The sequence below is a fragment of the Pseudonaja textilis genome, chromosome Z, assembly GCF_049901715.1.
Source record: "Pseudonaja textilis isolate UNSWEBS1 chromosome Z, rPseTex1.2, whole genome shotgun sequence".
NCBI classification, from domain to species: Eukaryota; Metazoa; Chordata; class Lepidosauria; order Squamata; family Elapidae; genus Pseudonaja; species Pseudonaja textilis.
In genome coordinates this window covers 112,418,189-112,438,827 of record NC_142008.1, presented here as the reverse complement: position 1 = coordinate 112,438,827, position 20,639 = coordinate 112,418,189, and the positions used below count along the sequence as shown (strand labels likewise).

At 42.4% G+C, this 20,639-nt stretch overlaps 1 protein-coding gene across 1 annotated transcript; it reads left to right on the top strand.

Annotated features, from left to right (window-relative positions):
• The first annotated feature begins 1,209 nt into the window (after positions 1-1,209).
• LOC113451695 (vomeronasal type-2 receptor 26-like) lies at positions 1,210-17,718 on the top strand. Its single transcript, XM_087918470.1, has 6 exons — positions 1,210-1,453; positions 1,915-2,200; positions 2,623-3,474; positions 10,152-10,379; positions 16,608-16,734; positions 16,815-17,718. Exons 1-6 carry the CDS (start codon positions 1,236-1,238, stop codon positions 17,711-17,713), a joined length of 2,610 nt encoding a protein of 869 aa, XP_087774596.1. The 5' UTR covers positions 1,210-1,235; the 3' UTR covers positions 17,714-17,718.
• Positions 17,719-20,639: the final 2,921 nt, after the last annotated feature.

Sequence of the window (20,639 nt, the reverse complement as noted above, 5' to 3'; positions counted from 1 at the left end):
TCAATGGTCATACATTTGTTTGAGTAGATAGTTTTGCAACACTTGAATGAGAGGCACACAGTGATTCTTAGTGCCAGATGATCAGGTAACTCACTGAGCCATGGCAGAATTGATATCTAAAAATCTCACAAATAAAATTCTGAAAGTAGACATTCTGCCTAAATCTTTTTCTGATCATAATACTGCACTTCTGGTTTTAAGAGCAAAGTGCTTGAGTTTTAGATGGAGATTAAATGAAGCTATTCTACAAAAAGAAAGGATAGTAATAGATTATAAAAAGGAACTGCAAGAGTATTTTGAGAATAATATAGGTAAAGCGAAAAGATTAATGACAGTATGGGATGCTAGTAAAATGGTTATGAGGGGCTATTTCATACAGCACAATCTTTTATGGAAGAAAAAAATCTCAGGAAAAGACAGAAAGGATATTGGAGCCAATATTATAAGTGTTTGAGGATGAACTTCTCCAACCACTATCGAACAGAGTAAATGATATACTATGGGGGAAGGGAGGAATATCCCAGACGTGGACATTGTGTTGCTACCAAAGGAGGGTCAAAATGTTAGAAAGACAAAGAATTGTAGACCAATTGCATTATTAAATATGGATTACAAACCCTTTGCTGCCATTTTGGTAGAAAGACTAAAGAAGATTTTACAGGTATATACATGAAGATCAAGCAGGCTTTCTGTCAAAAAGAAAGCAACAGAATAATGTGAAGTCTGTTTTAAATATTATTGAATGTTTACAATATCATAATGAGTAGCAGAATAGAATAGAATGGAATGGAATGGAATGGAATAGAATTATAGTAATGCCTTTACACATACATATATTTACATATCCATTTCACTTTATGGATCTAATGATTGTATTTTATTTTTGTCTTGTGGCTCATGCATTCCTGCCTCTGGAAGTCCTGACATGTTTTGAACCTGTTCATATATGTGACTGTCTTACCATCATTATGGAATTATCCAATTCATATCCCTCAAATCCTATGGGACTCTATGAAAATAAGATCAACTAACACTGAATAATGGTATTTATTGTCCCCATCTTATTCCAACTCATGGCTGGGAGTCCCAAAGCTCTGTCTGCTGATTTGTTACTATGTTGCACTCTCTAGTTTTTTTCTGAAAAACATCTCCAGAAGGCAGATCTGTCTAATCTACTTCAAACTTCTTGTTGCAGAGAGAGGCATTTGTACACAGAAAGAAGACACCCATGGAAGATGTTAGTATTCATGAAATTACTATTAATAGCACTGCCTGAAGTGGAGTGTAAGACTCCTATCCTTCAATGTGACTTTCAGGAGCCTCTTCCTATTCAGCACACCTATCATCAGCTTGGAGACATTAATATTGCTGGCATTATTTCTGCCTTCTTTGCATCTTCTCCTCCCATTGCTTTCATTCAAGATCCTTCTCAGGCATTTCATGATGGACTTATGTAAGTACATCATTAATTTATTGTCAAATTCTGAATCTTGTTGGTAAAACATATGAACCTTGAAATATTTTCTTCTAATGACAAAACCTCCAGAAAAAAATATCTAAAAAAGGATGTCTATTATTTTATATAAATTATATTTTACTTCAAATTTCCAAGTAAAGTTGAAATAGTTAAAATAGAGATTAAATCTCCATTTATAACAAATCACATATTATATATATACTTCTATTTATGAAGCTGTTACTGCAGTTAAGGAAGGGAAAACACATATTTCCCATGATAAGTTTTCTCTGATATTTCTGGAACCAAAAAGTAGCCATTTCCTTTTGCATATAATAGTAGAACATAGAAATAAGAATTATTAAACACATTCCACAAAATATGCTGTACTGAAGGATTACAAGCCACATAATGTGAAACAAACCTTTCTTACTGTGTTGTTTTATTTTGCCTTACAGAATAGTTTTTCAGAATTACCAGCATATTCTGACCTTAGCTTTCTCTGTAAAAGAGATTAATGAAAACCTCCAGATTCTACCCAATATCACAATAGGCTTCCATATTTTTAACAGCAATTTTAGTCCAAGTTGGACTTACTTTGCATCAATGTTGCTGCCTTTCACTCAGGGAAAATTCATCCCTAACTACAAATGTGGGATCGCAAAAATGTTGACTGCAGTCATCGGGGCATCTGACATCTCTCTTCACATGGCAACTGTATTGTGCATCTACAAAGTACCTCAGGTAAGATGTGCTGAAGATATACATTATCATCTATATTCCACAAACATCTCTATGCTTCTCTTTGTAAGAAGGGGTGACCTTTCAGATTCCTAGATAATATTTTCTGTTTGATAGAATCATCGCAGCAGCATGAACAATTGTAATTCTGAACAGGAAATGGGGATATCTGACACTTCAAAACATGCCCCAATTCCAGACACTGAACTATGGTTCAAATTTGAAATATTCACAATGAGACGACTTCAGAAAATGTATTTATGGATACCACAAGGGTGTCATCTTGTTGATATTTCCTAAAAAAAACCCAGCTGGTTGCATAATTGCAATATATAAGGTCAAAGATACCGAAGGAATCAAATAATGTATATGTTTTCAGAAGGTCACATAGATGTTTGAAATTGCATATGTTTATTTCTCTGTAGTTGACCTATGGATCTGCTCCAGTCATGGATAAAGAGACTCAAGCAGTTTTCTTCCAACAAATGTTTCCGAATGAATCCCACCAACGTAAAGGCCTCCTGAAATTGCTGCTGTATTTTAGATGGATCTGGATTGGAATTCTTGTAGTAAAGGATGAAAAAGGAGAAAAATTCCTCCAGGAGGTGCTCCCCACATTTTCTGAGCATGGTATCTGCATTGAATTCATATCAGAGTTATCAAATGTGGCTTTTTACAGTGATTTTATTGATGTTATGGATGAAGGATTACATATTTATCATGTTCTCATGAACAGCACAGCCAATGTGATAATCTTATATGGTGAAATTAAGTCCTTACAAGATCTGAGAACTTTCCTCCAGTTTTCAGAAGTGGAGGATATACCAAAGAAGAATAAGATCTGGCTTATAAATGCTCAGACAGATTACACATCAATTGCCATTCAAAACTCTTTGGATATCCACTTTCTACATGGTGCTTTATCCTTTGCAGTTCACACAAAGGAGGTCCAAGATTTCCAAGAATTTATTCAAAACTTGAGTCCAAACAACAACCAGAATGATCATTTTCGGAAAGATTTTTGGGAACAGGCATTCAATTGTTTCTTTCCAAACTCAAAAACTGAGACTTCTGAGAAGAAATGTACTGGACAGGAGAGGCTTCAGAATCTTCCCACATCTGTGTTTGAAACACTAATGAGTGGCCAGAGTTACAATATTTACAATGCAGTCTATGCTGTGGCACATGCTTTGCAATCTCTGTCTCTGTTCAAATCCAGAGTATCAACAAGGATGAAAGAAAGACAGAAACATTTTCATAATCAATTGTGGTGGCAGGTAAGTCTGTTAGCAGAGTAGTGCAGAAACCAACGTATCTGTAGTTGTGCATCATGTGTCCATAGACTCTAGCAAACAATATTCTCCAGGAATATTGATGCCTGAAAATCAAAAAGTGAGATGTAATAATGTATTCAGTAATAAAAATATTCATATGCTGATATTAAAATTGTAAATGGCATTCTACAGAATTCCTTAGAATATACTTCCTGTCAAGCCCAAATCCAAAAATGACAGATGATAATTCTAAGATGGTTTCTTCTTATTTTACACCTATAGATAAAACCTTGTCAATCTGAGCGCTCTATTATCTGTATCTAAAATTTACTCAATGAATTATTAGGGAGGGGTTATCTTCCTCCTCTTTTTCTCAGACATAATATCCAAACTGAATTGCCCTTTACTTCTCTGAAATGCATCCTCTTTTTCCCCGGACTCCACTTCCTCACTACACTCCATTCTTTTTCTATAAATTTAGTCTATAAATAAATGAAAGGAGGTGATTTACTGCCTCCACATCTTTTGCTAAAAAAGCTGTGTTTTTGTTGTTATTGTTAGTATTGTTGTTGTTGTTGCATATGCACTTAGACTTATATATCACTTCACGGTGTTTTAAAGCCCCCTCTAAGCGGTTTGTAGAGTCAGCATGTTGTCTCAAATAATCTGGGTCCTCATATTACCAACATTGGGAGGATGGAAGGTTGTGTAACCCTTGATCCAGTGAGCCAGAAGTCAGCAGAAGTAGTACTGCATTCCAACCACTGTGTCACCATGGCTGATGTTCCCTTTTTATGAGGCATAGGGTTCTGGCCTCTTCATAGACCATTTCTACACCCAGTTATTCACAACAAGACATGCATAGTTTTAGAGCAAATGGATGGAGAAGAATGAGAGCGACTTTATATGCTTCCAAGAACATGGGTCTAAGAGGAGAAGGGAAGGGAGTAAAGGTCTTTTTAATATCTCAGTGCACTTAATAAAAGAAGATTAAGGTGGGATAATATTTTGAGCCTACTTTTTGTGAGATATATGAAATCCCATGAGATGAAACAATAATAAATTTCAAATGATGGACATTTAAGCCATTAAATTAAGTATCCACTTATTGCTGGATTTCAAGTTCCAACAGCTCCTGAAGATGTTGACTCTGACTCTGCTTTAATGCATCCAATAAAAGAAATACCACTGCCATTCAGTCCTGAATTTTCACCACTTATCTCTGGGGTCGGCAGCCTGCGGCTCTTTCAGCCGACTGCTGCACCTCCTGACACAATTCCTCTTGCCACCTCCATGGCCTGCCTGCTGCTCACGCAGCACCTTATAAAGTACAGGGAAATTTAGTGTGCTTCACAATGGAGGAGATGGGGTCCACTCCTCCTCCTGGTTCCCTTTACAAAGCAGAGCCACAATGTGATCCTGCCCCACTTGGCCGTTGTAACAGCAGCGGCAGCGGCTCGTTCTCACATCTTGGATGTCACTGACTTTTTATACAAAGCCAGCGGGCTGCTGGTGTTGTGATGCCCCACCTCCCCAATGGCCAGCTGATTTTCAGCTCTCTGCCAACCAGTTGATCATCAGCATACTGCTAATTGATTCATTGGTCTCCAAAGATTAGATTCCCTCCATCCAGCACCAGTTCAGGGGTTCCTTCACCCCCAGGTATGGCAAAGCCATGCAGGGTTTGACATTTTTGCAGGTCAGACCAGTGGCTTGGGGTGGAGAGCAGGTCATGTGTTTCCAGCACCAACAAAGGCTGGAAGTAGGTGCTTGCCATTTCCTGCTGCAGTCGGTAGGACAGCGAGACACAGATAGATATGAGGTTCTGCAGAACCAGAATCAAAATCAGAGAGAGACACTGAGAGAAAGAGTTAGACAGAAGAAAGAGAGGGTGAGACATAGAGAGAGACAGAGAGAGAGAGAGAAAGAAAGGGAGATAAAGTGAGAAAGAGAAAGAAAAAGAGAAAAACAAAGAGAGAGAGAGAGAAAGAAAAAAGAGAGAGCGACAGAGAAAGAGAGAGATAGAAAGACAGAGACAGTGACAGAGAGAGAGAGAGAGAGAGTGTAGGGAGAAAGTCGAACAACACACTCAGGGCGGAGTGTGGCAAGAGGAGGCTGGGAGGAGAGAGGTGAGGCATTTTAACATCTGGTTCTCTGCCATACTGACTGGCTGGGTAGGCGTGGCTAGGGTCACATGACTGTGTGGGAGTGAGTATGTTGAGTGGATTACTCCCACCTTATCATGCCAGTAGTTGAATTATTGGCTCCTAGTGTTTTCTTTACTGTGAGAAATGGGTCCAAATGGCTCTTTGAGTGTTTAAGGTAGCAGACCCCTGGCTTAACCTCTTCTAGAGACTTTATTTCTGAGGTAGAATATAGTTTCCTAAAATTATTTTCTAAATTAATTTTAGACTTTACTTTCTAAAAGTAAATCTATCTTCCATTATGTCATAAATTTAACAGGCAGACCTTGCTTAATTATGGTCATTGGAAGTTGGATTTCCATTGCTAAGTGATGCAGTTATAAGTTGTGACATCCCTTGACCATGCAGTTTAGCAATAAAAGTTCTGGAAGACCCCAGTTACCATTGTTAAATGAGGATTGCATAGTTTTTCAAGCATGAACTTCATGTGATCACTACTTCCAATTTCCTTCTAGCTTTCCTATTGACTTTGCTTGTAGAATGCCGGAGAACTGGCAAATCGCACCACTGACTGGCCCCACCACACCCTTCCCCATCACTCCTCATCTCACCCCACCCACCTTGGTTGGTGCCTAGAATCATTCCTGCAGCATAGCTACTGCTGTTTCCTGGCTCCCTCACTTGCCTCCAACACATGGTCTCTGTGGGCCATGCAGGTTGCCTGCCTTCACCATGGCATCCCACACGATGCCCATGGCACAGCTAAGTTGCTCTGATCTCTGCCTGATGTGCCTGTGTTGAAAGGCTGGAAAATGCCTTTCTTCTGAGGATTCAGTTTTCCTGCTGGGACACAGACAACTGCTTGGAAGCGGGTTTATTTTCAGGAAGGCAAGAGATAGCAAGAAGTCTGCGTTCCTGGGGCTAGCCATCTTTGTGTAATAAACTCCTGATTTTTATACCTTTTCTCCTTTTGTGTGTGAGTGCTTGTGTTTGTATTTCTTAATGTTTTAAATCCTATCAGGGGGTTGTCTTCATTTCCGCCAGAGGGTAAACTCTGCGGGGTGGTTTGATTGGATTATCAGTTTCATCCTAATGTTTTCTTATATTTGGGGGTGGTTTGATTGGATTATCAGTTTCATCCTAATGTTTTCTTATATTTGTTTGGTGGCAATCTCCTGTCTGCTATGGAATTTATTTCTGTGTCTTTTGTCTATTTGTTTTGCTGATTTGGCATGACCTTTTGTTTGTAAGGGATTTCTTTTTCTTGTTTCCCTAGCTTTCTTAGTTACTTGGCTTTTGTCTAGGGGGCTTCTTTCAATACCTTTTATCAAATCTCTTTTCCTATGCAAGTTTGTTTTATGGCTGGCCTGATGTTCCCTTTGGGCTTTTCCTGCTTGGGTATCACCACTGTCCTCATGAAGTTCCCTTTCCACACCTGCAAGGCTGCAATCAATTCCGAAGTCCTGGCCCAGCCCCTTCCACGTGGCCTGCCTTTGCCCCAGCCTCCCACACAGTGTAGCTCCCTGCCAATCCTTCTTTAACCATTCGCCACTACCAACCATGTGGCTCAGCAATCTGCCTGTGTGGTGAGCCTTCCTTCACCTCTTTACCAGTGTGAACTGCCTGCAGCCTCTGCCTCTTTGTTCAGCTGAAACTGAGATGGGAGCGGCTGCTCCCACACAACCATTTTGGTTCAGTCCAGCAAAGAGGCAGCAGCTGCAGACCCTTTACCTCGGCAAAGAGGCAGAGGCTGCAGGCTGTTTGTGCCAGAAAAGAGGCTGTAGTCTGCAGATCATTAGCACAGATACCAGAGTTGGAAAGGAACTCATAGGTCATTAAGTCCAACCCCCAGGCAGTAGCTGCAGGCTGTTAGAGCCAGGAAAGAGGTAGTGGCTTCAGGCTGTTTGCGCAAAGGAAGGTGCAGCAGCAGCCAAAGACAGGTGTCTTGGGTTGGAGTTGTGCCCAGCTGTACCAATAAAGGCCATAAGTAACTGCCCACCATTTCCTGCTGCAAAAATATTTTAGAAAACCCTGACTGTTCGCAATGAGACCTAGAAAGAGAGAGGGCATTGGACAATCACTTGTGGCTGTTGTTGTACAAAAGTAAGTTCCGGTCATCACCACCACTGCTTCAGCCTGTCACACTGCCACACCTTGCCATGAATAACATGGAGTTGGCCATGCCCACTCAGTCACATGACCCCACCCCCAGCCTTGCCCAATCGGTCATTAGAAAAAACCAGTTGTTAAATTAGTTGAATCCCACCACAGCATTCGTTGCTATCCTCTTCTCCTTTTGCTTTCACTCTTTCACAACATCAGGGTGTTTTCCAATGAGTCCTCTCTTCTCATTAGGTTGCCAAAGTATTTGAGCTATGTGGGCATAAGCTGAAACATATTTGCAAGTCACTATATGTCAGTGTCTATTTCAATTACTTTTTTTTTGTTTGCTAAAAAACTAAAAGAATAACTTTTCCCTGTTGCTAAGTTTACAGGAGTTCTTTGTTCCCTTGAAAAATGCATCAGTATCTGTTTTAAGTATCTTCCTCTTTTTCAGTGGTTTTTATTTTTTTCTCTTAGATCATTAAGAATTTAAAAATTAGTAAAGAATTAAAGTAAGTAAACTATATTTTTCAAATATTTAGTTGAAAAAAGAAATTGAAAAAGATATCAAAATTGAAAACAGAATTTAAAATTAAACATGATATTTAAGGATTGAAAAAAGATTAAAATTTTAACAAAGAATTTAAAAATTGCAAAAAAAATTAAAAAATTGAACATGATTTTTTTCTTTTAAAAAAGGGAACCATTTCACTTTCTACCATTAGAGTGGTATCGTCTGCATATCTCAGGTTGTTGATATTTCCACCAGCAATCCTAATTCTGTCTTGTGATTCATCCAGCCTAGCATTTCATAAGATGTGCTTTGGTATTCAGCAGGTTCTGACCAGTTCTGGAGAACCGGTAGCGGAAATCTTGAGTAGTTCAGGGAACAGGCAAATACCATCTCTGACTGGAGATTTTACAGTATCCTTCCCCTGCCACGTGCACCAAGCCATGCCCACAGAACCGGTAGTAAAATAATTTGAATCCCACCACTGATAGCCTATTACCCTATTTTGAAGCAATCGGTTGTCCCATGTCCAGTTCTAACTCTTGATTTTTGGCTGACATGAAGATGTCAGACCTGCCCAGAGCGGAGATACACTTTTATTGACAAGGGGTTTGTTGGTCATGAGCCACTTTGGTGCTGAAATGCAGCTTCAAACAGCAGCCAATTGACTCAGGCAGACCCAGTGAGTATAGCAGAGCAGCATGGAAACCACGTGGGCAGCCTAGACTGGGGGAAATTGCTTATTTAGGGAAAGCAGAGCAAAATGGGTGGATGGGTGGAGCTAGCGATTCACCTGAACCTTGTTGACAATCCAGCAGCCTACCACTGGACCTGGCCCAATCTCATCCCTTAGGAAAGAAAGCCCCTTGACTCCATTTGGTTAAAGCAATGGGTTATTTTACTAAAGGTGTTGATTGTAGCAAGGTCAAGCCAGCTCTGAATTCACTCACATTTGCCAGGTACAAAAAAGGTTCATGCACAATTACACACAAACAGACACACAGATTTCCAGTGAAACAGAGGTCACCAGCATGTTTTGAGAACATTTAAAATTTTGGGGATAATCTGCATATAACTCAGGTTGCTTGGGCTTGGGATGCTGGTACGAACAGGATCTGACAGGTCTTTCTCACTTGTTGTTTTCCCCTCCTGATTTCCCATCACAGACACACACACACACACACACACACACACACAGAGAGAGTTTTCACCTTCCTCCTCCCCTTTCTGGCCTTTGATGGCAGGAAACAGGTGAGGTGCCAAGCCAAATCAGGCGGAGCTGACATGAGCCTTCTTAGGTCACAGGTATGGAGTTTGGGTACTCCTTATTTTTAAAGAACTTGCCACAGATTGTTGTGATCCACATTATCAAAGGTTTTAGCATGGTGAATGAAACAGAAGTAGATGGTTTTCCGGGAACTCTCTTGCTTTCATATAATCCAGCAAATGGTGGAAATATGATCGCACTTCTTCTGCCTTTTCAAAAAAATCATTTCTACTTCTTATTTCTCATTTCACATACTGCTGAAGCCTAGCTTCTTGCATTTTAAAATATAACCTTGCTAGTGGGTGAAATGGGTGCTTATGGTATATGGTAGTTTTATACATCCTAGTATTTATTGTATATTTATTAGAAGTGATCTGGCTTAAGTAGCTTTCACAATTAAGCTACAGAGCTTTTTTTTTTGCTGGCTCTTTATTTTGCAATTCTATGATAATTTTATTTCAAAAATCTGATATGTAACCTCTAGCTCTATTTTAGAATGATTGTTATGTTAATTGTTTGATACTGGCCTACAACTAAAATAAAAAAGTGTTTATATTTTCTTTGTTTACAAAAACATTCACATGTATGTTTTTGTAAACATACAATTATGAATTATTTCTCACCCTTTGTTCATCTTTGATTTCCTCTGTTTCAGGTTCATCCTTTTTTGAGAAGAGTGAGTTTCAACAACAGTGTTGGTGAAAAGATCTCCTTTGATAAAAATGGAGAATTCATTGGTGGTTTTGATATTATCAACTGGATCACATTCCCAAATCAATCTTTTGCTAGGATCAAAGTTGGAGTGATAGATCCCACAGCTCCAGCAGAAAAGTTCTTCAATATTTCTGTAGATTCCATCACATGGCCATTAGGCTTTAATAGCGTTAGTTTTTTTTAATCTAGATTTGTCTGTCTTCATTTAAATATCTGTATTGATGAAAGTCTCAGAGCATCATTTCTGACTAACCTAGGCTCAAATTTCTTGGAGAAGGAAAGGTATCAGTAATATTTTTTTTTTACTTTGCTAGCAATTACTATTGAATGTTTTATCCTTTTGTTATGTCCCGAGAACTCTAGGAGTTCTCACTCAGGTCCACTCACTTTGAGTGGGCGTTCTTTCCCCTTTCCTCATTGGTTGGTTCTCCCAGCAGCCAGCTATAAAAGCAGGCTGCGGGGTCCAACCAGTTGCTGATTGCTGCGAGCCAGTTCCAGGCGTGGCAAGCACGGTCAGCCCTTTATTGCTATAATAAAGTATTGTTGCACTCATGCTCTGGTTCAGCCTCTCATTGCTCAAACTTAACACTGGCGACGAGGTGGGATGGCTACCAGAAGCACCATGCAACCGCTGAGTCACTAGCCGCCGATCCGCAGCCCAGAGAGAGCGATCGGCCGGCGATAAGAAAACGCTGATCCGCAGCCAGAGAGAGCGGTCAGCCAACAAAAAGAGCAAACAAAAAGAACAAACGCTGATCCGCTGACAGAGAAAGCGGTCAGCAAGCGATAAGCGAACGCTGATCCGCAGCCAGAGAGAGCGGTCAGAATCGAAAGTTAGAAGTGTCTGTAGCCGCTTGTTAGCCCAGCTACATGGAAAGTGAAGCGCTGCGACTCGCAGCCGCTCAGTATCAGGCGCGAAATTCAAACGGTTGTCATTTGAATTTCAAACCTAAAGGTACAGCACAGCGCTGTAGCCAGTCACTGACGCCCACTCAGGCGCGAATCCAACGCCATCTCACGGCTAACAGCCCAACGTGGTTAACCCAGAGAGAAGAGAGGATTTAAAACAGCCTCTCCTGAGCTGAAATCACTTGCCCACCACGGGCACTAAAACATTGTCTGCTGCCCCAGAGATTTTTTCCTCAGGTTGTTCAACCGGTCCCAGCACCATGAGTTCCAATCCAGTCTTCCCGGCGTTTAAACCAGACGAGGAGAAGTGGGAATCGTATAAGAACCGCTTCAATCATTATATCGATGCAGTTGGCCTGGCGGATGTGGGGAGCATCGGAAGAAATCGTATTTCCTAATCTACTGCGGAGCCACCGTCTACGATACTGCCGCAGCGCTCGTGGCTCCTCGTGAGTTGAAAAACGTTCCGTGGTCTGAGTTACTTGAAATTCTCACTAACCACTATTCCCCAGGCCCTCACAGATTGCCAGGAGATTCACCTTCCGTATGAGGAAACAATCGAGCAAGGAGACCATCAATCAATATATGGCCATTCTCAGAACAGCAGCACTGCATTGTGGGTTTGGAACCTACCTGGAGGACATGCTCCTCGATCAATTAGTCTGCGGGGTCAAGGACCTCCACCTGCAAAGGCGACTTCTCGCAAAAAGACCTCAACCTCGCACAAGCAGTCGAGGAAGCCTTGGCAGCTGAGCTGGCAACAAACTCAGCCTCCGAAATCCAGGGCCCAAGCCCCAAGCTGACATCACTTCCAGTCCACTCCGAGGAGGTGGTAGCAGAGGAACCTATCAGTGATGAAAACGAAGTCCACCGCCTATCCAACGACAGACGGCCGCAGGTAGGAGCCAAACAAGAAAACATTGGTCCACCCAAGCACATCACCCTGTGCCTAGCCTGTGGGGATCTCATCAGAGGGCCACCTGCAAGTTTAAAGGAGCTACCTGCAATAACTGCCATAAAGGGGACACATCGCGAGAGTCTGCCAAGCCCCCAAAGCGCAGCACAAAGGCACCCTCCCTCGCACTCGGGACCACAGAGGCAAGTATTAAACTGTCACACGCACCACCTTGCCAAGCACACTTGCCACACTGTTAGTAAAATTTCTCTCTCCGTTTCCATAGAAGGTAAACCGTGCCGCATGGAGGTTGACACAGGGTCAGCGCTCTCAATTATCTCGTGGAACACCCTTAAGAGGCTCCAACCAAGCCTATCCACTAGCCGGCTCCAGAGATGCCAGTTTGGCCCGAAGGACTACCAGGGGAAGACCATTCCTGTAATCGGCAGAGGCAAGTTTCTTGTCAGTTTTAAAGCTTTTAAAGGTCACCTACCTCTAGTGGTAGTTAACGGCAATCTACCCACCTTATTGGGGCTCGATTGGTTTCCCCATCTCGGCCTAGGGCTAACAGGAGTCCATGCTGTCTCAACCTCAGACACTGACTCCTTATTCGCTGATTACTCAGATGTATTCAGCAAAGAGCTGGGGTGTTATAACAGTACCCCCATCTCATTCTCAGTTGACCCCCAAGCAGTCCCAATCAGGCTAAAACTGCGTAGGGTCCCATTTGCTATTCGGCCAAAACTAGATGCAGAATTGGATAAACTATTAAAACAAGGGGTCATTGAGCCAACAGATTTTGCCAAGTGGGGAGGCGCCCATTGTCACACCCTCAAAAAGACGGTAGCCTGAGAATTTGCTCGGACTACAAGGCGACAATCAATAAATTTCTGACAAGTTAGCGCTTATCCTGTGCCCGTCATCCAGCACTTATTATACACATTCGAACCAGGCAGCATTTTTGCTAAATTGGACATGTCTCAAGCATATCAGCAGTTCCCTGTAGATAACCAAACAGCGGAACTCCAGACAATTGTCACTCACAGGGGTGCCTTCCGATGCAAGCATCTCCAATTTGGCGTAAGTGTTGCCCCGGGTATTTTCAATCCCTCATGGAGCAGATTTTGCAGGGCCTCCCTGGTGTAGTACCCTACTTCGACGACATCTTAGTCTCGGCCAGGGACAGACCCCAACTCTTCCAAAGAGTTCGAGCTGTGTTAGAGAGGTTCAGACAGCATGGCCTCAAGTTGAAAAAGAAAAATGTGCCATTGCCACTAGACAGGTGGACTTTCTGGGTTATAAAATTGACGCCTCTGGCATTCACCCCCTGGAGTCCAAGGTTAAGGCAATCCACGAGGCACCCACTCCAACCTCCAAAACAGAACTACAGGCATTCTTGGGGCTATTGAACTTTACGCATCCTTTCTGCCCCATAAAGCATCAGTAGCTGAACCCCTACACAGATTACTGGATAAAAAGTCACCATGGCACTGGGGGCACAAGGGAAGACCATGCCTTTCACGCCGTCAAATCACTACTCACGTCAGAGGCGGTACTTATTCAATTCGACCTAACCTCCCTTTAGTACTGGCAGCAGACGCTCCCTTTTGGAATTGGGGGTACTAAGTCACAGGCTTCCCAATGGCGCCGAGGCTCCCATCGCCTTTTTCTCAGGACGCTCTCTGCTACGGAGCACAATTATAGCCAGATCGATAAGGAAGCCCTAGCAGCTGTTGCAGCCGTGAAAAAATTTCATGAATTCCTTTTTGGCCATTTTTTCGAGCTGTTCACGGACCACAAACCCCTCCTGGGCCTCCTAGCCGGGGACAAGCAGACCCCTCAAGTCCTCTCCCGTAGGATGACAAGGTGGACTCTCTTCCTAGCAGCCTACTCCTACAGACTGGTACACCGCCTGGGTAAAACACTGTCCCACGCTGACGCCCTCAGTCGCTGCCCCTTGCCTGCCCCGGCTGAAGACCCTGCTCCTGTCACGCTATTTTCGAGATCACCCAGTTGGACCTACCCATCACTGCCCTGGACATTGCTGCTAAAACCAAGACAGACCGAACACTCGCCCAGGTGCTCGACTGGGTGAGGAGGGGGTGGCCGGGTGGCAATGTTGATAACAAATTCACACCTTTAAGACTTGCATGCAGGAATTGTCAAGTCTGCAGGGCTGTCTACTATGGGGCACTCGAGTGGTCATCCCGGCCTCACTGCATACCCGAGTTCTGGAAGCATTGCACGAGGGACATCCTGGCATCGTGAGAATGAAAGCGTTAGCACGCAGCTACATGTGGTGGCCGGGTCTGAACAAGGACATTGTCAATTGGGTAAGTTCCTGCAATATTTGCCAGGAATCCCATCCTGCTCCCCCATTGCCACCCCTACTAGATGGGAAAACGCCAGCGCTCCTTGGTCCAGAATTCACATCGACCTAGCGGGCCCTCTGCATGGGAAGATGTTCCTGGTGGTCGTGGACGCCTATTCCAAATGGATTGACGTAGCACAGCTATCCACGACCACCACACTAGCAATCACCAACGTGTTAACACGCCTGTTCGTTACGCACGGGCTACCCGACTCCATCATCTCCGATAATGGCCCACAGTTCGCATCGACTGAGTTCAGCCGCCGCTGCCAACCTGGGTATCCGCACATTTCACAGCACCATTTCACCCTGCCAGTAACGGACTGGCTGAAAGGGCCGTCAGGACCACTAAAGAAGCCCTGGCAAGGTTCAACAAGGATGACTGGCACCACAAACTCTCGCGGTTCCTGATGAGCCAGCACTCAACTCCTTGTTCAGTCACCAATAAGTCCCCAGCTGAGCTCCTGATGGGCAGGCACCTGAGGACTGTATTGGACAGACTACACCCACAATACTGCCCTGACTCTCCCCTCGCTTCTCGTCCGGGGTTAGACATTTATCTTACAGGAGCCAGTTTTCGCGAGGAACTTCGCTGGAGACCCCCTGTGGATCCCGGGCGAGATCGTAGCCATCACCGGGCCGCGGTCGCATCGGGTCAGACTGGAGGATGGCCGCGTCTGGAGAAGGCACATAGACCAACTGCGCAGACGCCTCAGCACCATCGCCAGCAGGGACCCAGAGGCACTAGACGAGGGAGGCTTCATCCTCAGCCTCACATCCACATCACGCCGGGCGATCAGCTCACACCTACAGCCGGTTCCGAAAGCCCGAACACGGACAGCGGCGCCCAGACAGTTGACCAGCCCGATCCAGCCTTCGAGAGCACATCCCCAGTGAGCAACCCGACGAGCCCAGGGCAGGCCCAACCCGAGGGGCACACTGGTGACACTTTGCCGACTCTGCCTGCCCAGGCAGACCCCGGACGGACAGACGATGTTCCAGAACTACGCCGTTCCGGGCGCCAACATAAACCTCCTGCCTACCTCAAAGACTATGCATGTTCACAGCTGGGGGGAAGGGGTGTTATGTCTTGAGAACTCTAGGAGTTCTCACTCAGGTCCACTCACTTTGAGTGGGTGTTCTTTCCCCTTTCCTCATTGGTTGGTTCTCCCCAGCAGCCAGCTATAAAAGCAGGCTGCGGGGTCCAACCAGTTGCTGATTGCTGCGAGCCAGTTCCAGGCGTGGCAAGCACGGTCAGCCCTTTATTGCTATAATAAAGTATTGTTGCACTCATGCTCTGGTTCAGCCTCTCATTGCTCAAACTTAACACCTTTCCTGGCTCTCTGTTATTTATGGACAATGGTTTTCATGGTTTTGAAGTAAAAGCTGCTAGATTTCATCAGTGTGCTGACTTCAAAACTCAGAAGTTGTGAAAACCAACTTTAACTAACCAGCTCAGAAATTTTCTTTGACGCGTGGTGATCATGATTATCAATGGCCATAAATACAATTATTGTTTATATTTAATTAATTATAATTCCAGAGCAATTACTTCTAAAATTATGACATAACTTTACTTTCTTTTTAATCTGTTGATTCCATGTAACTGTCATGCCCTTGGTGGGGACTGACTCTAAGGAAGACGTGGAACAGCCAACAGGGAGTGGAAGTGTGGCTCCAGAAGTAGTGGAGGAGGCTGGGGAAGGGCAGAAGCTGGCTGAGCAATCAGAGGAGGATCCAGGCCCATCCCCTATCCATCCTAGGGCATGCAGGGAGGAAAGGATCAGGGAAAGACATGGTCTACTCAGTAGAAGAGGGCAATGATCCTCCTCATGGGTTGCAGCTGTGAGGTCTGTATAAGAGTTTGGAACTGTGTGTTCACAGACACTGGAATCAAATTAGTGCTTTCGTTTAGGTTTATCTTTCTTGGCATTCTTCCAATGGACTCTCCCCGGTTATCTTCCTGGAATGTGTGATTAATTATCTTGGTTTGCCTTGCAACTCTCGATCAATGAGATTTGTTTTTGGTTTCCTTTTGCTTCATTATCTACTTTCTGAATTTAAACTGTGACTAATAAAACAGCGAAGTTAAGTTGAAGGCATTACAAGACCTTGATTCATGTTTTAGTTTTTGTGTTATTTTTGAGACACTACGGGTCATCACGTAAACTCTCCAAGCTACCTCACTGTATCTTAAAATACTCTTCTTCATTCATTGATAGGCATTACCTGTATCTTTGTGTAATGATCCTTGTAAGACAGGACACAGAAAGGCCAAGAAAGAAGGACAGTTGTTTTGTTGCTATGATTGTCGTCTATGTCCAGAGGGGAAGATATCAAAGGAGAAGGGTAGGAAATTTTCAAATACAACTCTATGTATATAGACTGTCTACAATCAACTGTATCAATTGCACTGTGTTCTTTTTCAGACCAGGATGACTGCTCTCCATGTCCTGAAGATCAATATCCAAATCCTGACAAAAATATGTGCATTCCAAAGCGGATCACATTTTTGTCCTATGAAGAACCCTTGGGGATCAGTCTGACTGTTCTTTCTCTTTGCTTTTCTTTAATGACAACTTTGGTATTCACAATCTTTATCAAACACAAAGACACTCCTATCGTCAAAGCCAACAACCGGAATCTCACTTATACACTTCTAGTTTCTCTTCTTCTCTCTTTCCTTTGTGTCTTTCTATTTGTTGGGAGGCCCAATACATTAGTTTGTCTCTTTCGACAACCAGCTTTTGGTCTCATCTTTTCTGTGGCAATTTCTTGTGTATTGGCCAAAACCTTTGTTGTGGTTCTAGCATTTATGGCCACCAAACCTGGTTCCAGATTGAGGAAATGGGTAGGGGGAAGGATGGTCAGTTTCATTCTACTATCCTGTTCCCTTTTTCAATTAAGTTTTTGTGCTGTGTGGCTGATAACATCCCCACCATTTCCAGATTTTGATGTGTTTTCAATGTCTGAAGAAATCATCCTGGAGTGCAATGAAGACTCAGTCATGTTCTACTGTGTTCTGGGCTTTATGGGTTTTCTTGCTCTGGTTAGCTTTTCTGCTGCTTTTCTAGCTAGGAATTTACCTGACAGTTTCAATGAAGCCAAATTCATCACCTTCAGCATGTTGGTCTTCTGCAGTGTTTGGCTGTGCTTTATTCCAACCTATCTAAGCACAAGGGGAAAATATACACTGGCAGTGGAGATCTTCTCCATGATCTCCTCCAGTGCTGGCTTATTAATGTGTATTTTTCTTCCCAAGTGTTTTATCATTGTGATGAGACCTAAACTGAATGATAAACATCAGCTCATAAAGAGAAAGTTTTAAGAAATATTGCCTGATATCCTTTTTATGTACATGTTGGAGAAGTTCCCTGCTTTGATATTTAAGTCAGAGAACAATGTACAGAGACAGTGATGTTCTGTGTTTCCTTGTCCCCTGGGATTTGGATAGCTTGGAATTGTTTTTCCTTTTGGAAGGCAATTATAACTAGAGTCTATACAAAAAATATAAATTACAGCACAAAATACTGACATATTTTAGGATATTATGGAGAGCTCTGTCTAAATGTATTGATTAAATGTGCATTGTAAATTTGTCTTTAGTAGTCATCTTAATACATATGTACTGGAATGTGTAAAAAGAAGTGCAGTTAAATACTAATGAGAATTTGTTTAAACAGGGAAGGTCTATGATTTTTTTTTCCTGAAGCAATTGGAGAGAGTGTATTCCCTCATGCGCACCGCTTGTAGTCATCACCTACAAAACATGGAGTAAATTCAAAAGCTGGCCATATGCCTTCTTCTCAATAGCAAAGGTCAAAGAAATCTCTGGCATAAAAATAATTCTAGTAAATTCAAATAAATTCCATCAGAATTCCAATACATGCTAATATCCAATTTGCGTAATAGTCTCCTTTTAGGAGATTCAATACAGTATAATGACAGATCAGAACAGCATGTTTCAAGATCATAAATCTGGTTGAGTAAATAAGAGTTTTGAAACCCTTGAATAACTGCGGTGACCTGGAGGTTCAATGGCCATATGTTTGTTTGAGTAGATAGTTTTGCAACACTTGAATGAGAGGCACACAGTGATTCTAAGTGCCAGTTGATGAGGTGACTCAATGAGCCATGGCTGAATTGATATCTAAAAATGATGGGCTATTTTATACAGCACAATCATTTTTATAAGAAAAGAATCTCAGGAAAAGACACAAAGGATATTGGAGCGAATATTATAAGTGCTTTGAGGATGAACTTCTCCAACCACTGAGGAACAGAGTAAATGATATACAATGGGGGAAGGGAGGAATACCACAGGCATGGACAGAATCCAACATTGTGTTACTATCAAAGGAGAGTCAAAATGTTACAAATACAAAAGCTTTATAGACCAATTGCATTATTAAACATGGATTACATACCCTTTGCTGCCATTTTGGCAGAAAGACTAAAGAAGATTTTCCAGGCATATATACATGATGATCAAGCATGCTTTCTGTCAGGAAGACAGCAACGAAATAATGTGGAGTCTGTCTTAAATATTATTCTCATCTTTTAAATATTTTGATTGTTGCAAATAGGCAAACCCTTCCACCTCAATTCCTTGGTTCTTCAACTCTTGTCTAGTTTGTAGTTCTCCTATTTCATTTAATATCTCTTCATAGGTGATTTTCACTCTGCCAGTGAAAATCAAGCTCAGGTTTGCCATTTGTGCCCCCTGGGCCCTGTTTTCAGCCACAATGGCCTACTGTAGCCTCTGCCAGAGAAAATGGAGCTCCATTTTGACTGGCAGAGGGCTACAGGAGGCAATTCCATGTGTGGCCTTCCAAGCTCCATTTTTGGTGCAGGCCAGTTATGAACACCCCATCGGCCAGATCCAGCCCCCGGTCCTTGAGTTTGACACCCCTCTACTAGAACATAGATATCAAAGAAAGCATCCATCAAAAACAGGAACTGAGTTACTTGGCATTAAATTCACTGATTTTCTGGATAAACATTTAAAGTGAAGAGTGGGGACAGAGAATTAATTGATACGGAACATTTCTGTCTCCACAATCTAAAATTTATCAGTGCATGTAAGATATGTCTTTGTGCGGGAAAGATTATCAACCTTGCTGTCAAGCAAAACCAAGCATTTAATAGTGAATTCCATACCATGTGCACTAATCAAACAGGTGGCAAGAAAGTAGGGGCAGTCAGGCACAACACAGGTTATGTAGACAGTATCAAAATGGATTCAAATGTCTATGCACCAATGCACAGAGTATGAGGAATAAAAAGGGTAAATTAGAAATTCAAGTAAAGGAGGGTAGATATGATATTGTTGCCATTACGAAAACTTGGTGGGATGAAACCCACAAATGAAACCTAGAGCTAGGGGGATTTAAATTATTTAAAAGAAATAGATGAAATAAAGGAGGAGATAGAGTTGCATATAGATAAGAAATAACTACATCTCTACAGAAATAGAGCAAAATGATGAAAATTATGAAGACATTTTAAAAATTGTTTTGCAAAATATTTTTTCAGAATTACCAGCATATCCTGGCCTAAGCATTTACTATAAAACAGATTAATGAAAATCCCCAGATCCTAACCAACATCACGCTGGGCTTCCACATTTTTAACCTCAATTTTAGTCCAAGCTGGACGTACTTTGCCTCAATGGTTCTGCCTTTCACTCAAGGCAAATTCATCCCTAACTATAAGTGTGGGACTCCAAATACCTTGGCTGCAGTCATTGGGGCACCTGATATCTCTCTTCACATGGCAACTGTGTTGTGCATCTACAAAGTTCCTCAGGTAAGATTTGCTGAAGATATACATTAACATTCTGCCATAGCTGCACAGACATTATTTGCTTCTCTCTGTAAAAAGGAGAGACCTTTCAGATTCCTAGATATTGTTTTTCCTTGATAATGTTGGCATAATAGCATGAGTAATCATAAGTCTGAACAGATGCTGAGGCTATTTGATATACCAAAAGATACCCAAATTCCAGACACTGAACTTAGGTTCAAATTTGAAATAGTTAGAATGAGATTACTTACAGAAAAATGTACTTACTGAAACTTCAAGGGTGACATCTTAGTTTATATTTCCTAATAAACACAAATAGTTGCATAATGTTTCAGTACATAATGATACCCAAAGATTCAAATGAATATTTGAGTTTAAAAGCAATGGGTGTTTGGGGCTACTGGATTAGAAGCTATATTACCAGGCATCTGTACTTACATGGGTAAGAG

Bases quoted from the DNA above. Each gene is read 5' to 3' on its own strand.
- LOC113451695 (XM_087918470.1), top strand. From the start codon at position 1,236: ATGTTAGTATTCATGAAATTACTATTAATAGCACTGCCTGAAGTGGAG. The intron at 2,201-2,622 runs GTAAGATGTGCT...ATTTCTCTGTAG, and splicing joins GCATCTACAAAGTACCTCAG to TTGACCTATGGATCTGCTCC. The intron at 3,475-10,151 runs GTAAGTCTGTTA...CCTCTGTTTCAG, and splicing joins ATAATCAATTGTGGTGGCAG to GTTCATCCTTTTTTGAGAAG.